Below are 3,461 nucleotides of genomic sequence, written 5' to 3' on the forward strand. Positions count from 1 at the left end.
GAAGCGACCTCCCCTGCAGGTTCGTGTGGCAGCTGTGTTTCTGAGCTGAACAAAAGTGAGGAAGGGCTCACTAAAGACAGCCGCGACGGTAACCATGATGCCACATAACCTCTAATAATAAGAGAGGAGAGGATGGAGATGGAGATGGAGAGGAAGGATGCTGCCTTTTGGGTACCATGTAGGCTACTCGCCTCTCGTGACGCCGGCCTGCTCCACATACGCGTCTATAAATGAACCTCCCCGGTTGCCAGTGCTGGTGATCCCAGCTCAGCCTGGGATGAAGGCATGGCTGCACCCAGAGCGTCTCGCGTTTATAAAAATGATCGGGAAATGCGCACATCGAGTGCAAAAAAACAACTAAACAAAACAAAAAAAAACACCAAAATGTGCGCTCTGAAAGGCAAATAATGCCGCTGCTATTTCTGCAGATGTCCAGGGCGATGCTGTGATCTGACAATAGCTCTGCTAAAAACCACAACAGCACTAAAAAACAATAAACACGTAAAACAAATAAATAAATAAGGCTGTCTCTTACCTCTATGCTATCCTCTATTGACCATTACAGGATGGTTCATGAGGAGGAGGCGGCGCAGGTGCAGGGATGCAGAGCGACGCCCAGGAGACAGAAACATGAAGCGGTCATTGCATTGATTCACACACACACTTCTGTCGTTAACGTGCAAAAATCACGCTCACCTGTTTTAACCGGGATCCGGCTTTTGTACCTGATGTTGGCCGTCATGTTGACCGCTCTCCTCCCTCGATTTTTACCGAAGCGACGGCTCACAGAAAGCGGCCCCTCGCCTCCAAAAACCCCGGACAGACAGCGAGAGGGGCGGGCAGAGCTGACAGATGAAAGCCCCTCCTCCTCCTCGCAGACTCAGCCAGTCACCACAGCTCCCTGCAGGCTGGGGTCCAGACCATCCCCACTGACATCAGCCTCTATATATTCTTAAGTACTTCTCTGTTCAGTCAGACATACATTTTACTTTCTAGCCCAAAATGTTGTTTGTTTTAGAGATAAATACTTGAATCTGTCCCAATTTTTTAAAATATCAATCAGATATTTAACATCAAACAGATCTTTGGACCCACAATAAAAAAGAAGCATTCTTCCTGATAAACCAGCAGCCACAAGGTTCCCTTTGCCAAATGTTTCTGTTTTACTTTATTACACCCGGGAGAAGCCGTAACACACCACATTAAAGACTTTCTATTCTATATTTTGGTAACTGGCTCACTACCCTCAACAAGCTCATCGGTTTAGGTCCCGTCTGTCCGACTTGCAGCAGTGTGAAAGTGTTTTTTTAAATTGTTGACGTCTCTTATGTTGATGTACTTGGTACGTTTTATCTCTTATGATAATATAAGATTTTATTTGCTTATATTATGTTCTATGTAACAAGGCTTCAAAATAAGAAGAGAGCTATCTTTATCTCTTCACTGTAAGAAAAACCATGGTTAAAAGTTCACGCTCCGTTTAACATCTGCAATAAAAAAATGTCCCATAGAAATACATGAAAACTATTAAATAATAAATACTTATTACAGCTTAAAAACACTAGAACCAAAAGTACTTAAGATGACGATGTGATCTCAGATTATGCGTTTCTACTGTTAATAACTTATAATGTTAGTCATTCAAAAGTAAACCCAGAATAAACGTGTCAACTTTCTTTTTCTCTAAACAAATTTTATTTCAAGGGAAATACAAAAAACAAAATGTTTACGCATAAAAACAAGTCTTTACTGACATATGGTTAAGAAACAATATATAATCACGTGTGTCTTAATAAGTTCAACAGACACATCTGCATAGAAGAGCAAAAGACAGAAAAACTAAATAATGCCAACAACACATCAAAGGAAGCACAGTTAGATGGTGCTGCTGCTAAACACAAGGCTGGCAGTTAAATATTGATGTATACATTTATTTAATATGATTGTATTATGAAAGGCCGCACATGTAGTGTACAAACAACATTTTACACATTAAATGGCACCAATAAAGCAAGTGTGGACACTAAGTTACTGGACTGAATAGTTTGATTAGTTATCAGTCCGTAGTTGTAGTTTGACATTAAGATCATGCGCTCTTGATGATAAATACAAAAAATATTAACAACATGACACTTTTACTCAACTATAACATGATCCTAAGGTCTGATTGTGTCTCTGTATAAAGTGGTATGAGTTTGATTACATATAAATATTTCCCTATTTCCTCAAATAAAAGCCAGGTCTCGAGTAATGGTCAAGAAGACAAACAAATTAAAGCTGGGGGGAAAACAAGGGTCAATAAATGTACATTTTCATGCTTAAATTTAATAATTTCAACAATATAATCATACTATTTTTAACACCATGTTGTTCTGAAGTGTTCTTAATTGTTTTTAAAAACAAAGGAGTGTTTAAACAGCGTAATGCAGTAACTTTAACAGAGCAAACAGGAGCAAATCAGAAAGGAGGCTTCGTACTAAAATACTACTAAAATATGACAGATTATCAAAAAAGGGAATTTGAAATAAAGGCCAGGCTCAAACAAATGCATGTTACCTTTTCTTTCTTTTCTAGTTGAGGTAAACAAAGGCCCTGGTCATTATTTGAGGAAATACGGTAGTAACTTTTTCAGCCTAAAAGCCAAATAAACACCTAGAATCGAGTAGTGTTGGCTACAAAATAAGGTCCCTAGTTTAAACACAATTAAGAACAAGTAGCATTTCTTGTTCTCTGCCGGGACAGTTGCCCTCATTCATAGCCACAGTCATTAGTTATTGCATTATCAGACACTGAAGGCACTGAAGGTCTGAAACCATCCAGAGGTCAACGGTGACGAGCTCCTGAATCACTCATTAGCTAAGAGAAAGCAGGAGAATCAAACCGTTATTTTAACTTTTAAAGTCAAAATATGTTCAAAACAGTCTTAACCTGATAGCAAAATAAATGGAAAAGGGCGCCCTCTGAAGCTCGGACTTGAGCAAAACACACAAGTCATACATTTATATTTTTGTAAACATGATAGTGTGATGGCAAAACCTCTTAGTACCGTAGTCACTGGCAGCTCTGTGGAGTCATAATTAAGCTCAAATAACAGATATGTCCGTGATAATCATCCAGTAATAAAATGTTTTCGTGTTCGCCGTTTTGTAAATTTGCTCAGTCCGACTCAGCAAACTAGTACACATAAAATCGGACAATCATCTATATGTGGATTGTAAGTGGAGCTCAAGAAGCTCCTGAACAGCTGATGGATGGATGTTTGGAGGGAAGAAGAAGAATTGCAGATAAAGATGATCCTGGATACCTGGTGGATCTGCATCGTGGCAGCAGGCAGGGATGGATTCAGAGGACACGGTGTGTGTGTGTGTGTGTGTGTGTGTGTGTGTGTGTGTGTGTGTGTGTGTGTGTGTGTGTCTGTTTGCATGTGTGTGTGTGTGTGTGTGTGTCTGTCTGTCTGTGTG

At 39.8% G+C, this 3,461-nt stretch overlaps 1 protein-coding gene across 1 annotated transcript in view; it reads right to left on the reverse strand.

Moving 5' to 3' along the window:
- The window catches only part of septin5a (septin 5a), a 24,043-nt gene extending 23,283 nt beyond the window's left edge, over positions 1-760 (reverse strand). Inside the window, exons 1-2 of the mRNA XM_083911655.1 lie at positions 697-760; positions 536-549 (exon numbers count right to left, since the gene is read on the reverse strand). Of these exons, the coding sequence (XP_083767781.1) occupies positions 536-549; positions 697-742 (60 nt within the window). The 5' untranslated portion in view covers positions 743-760. The remainder of the gene's footprint in view (positions 1-535; positions 550-696) is intronic.
- Positions 761-3,461: the final 2,701 nt, after the last annotated feature.

This window comes from Echiichthys vipera (assembly GCF_963691815.1).
Source record: "Echiichthys vipera genome assembly, chromosome: 4".
Taxonomy (NCBI): Eukaryota; Metazoa; Chordata; class Actinopteri; order Perciformes; family Trachinidae; genus Echiichthys; species Echiichthys vipera.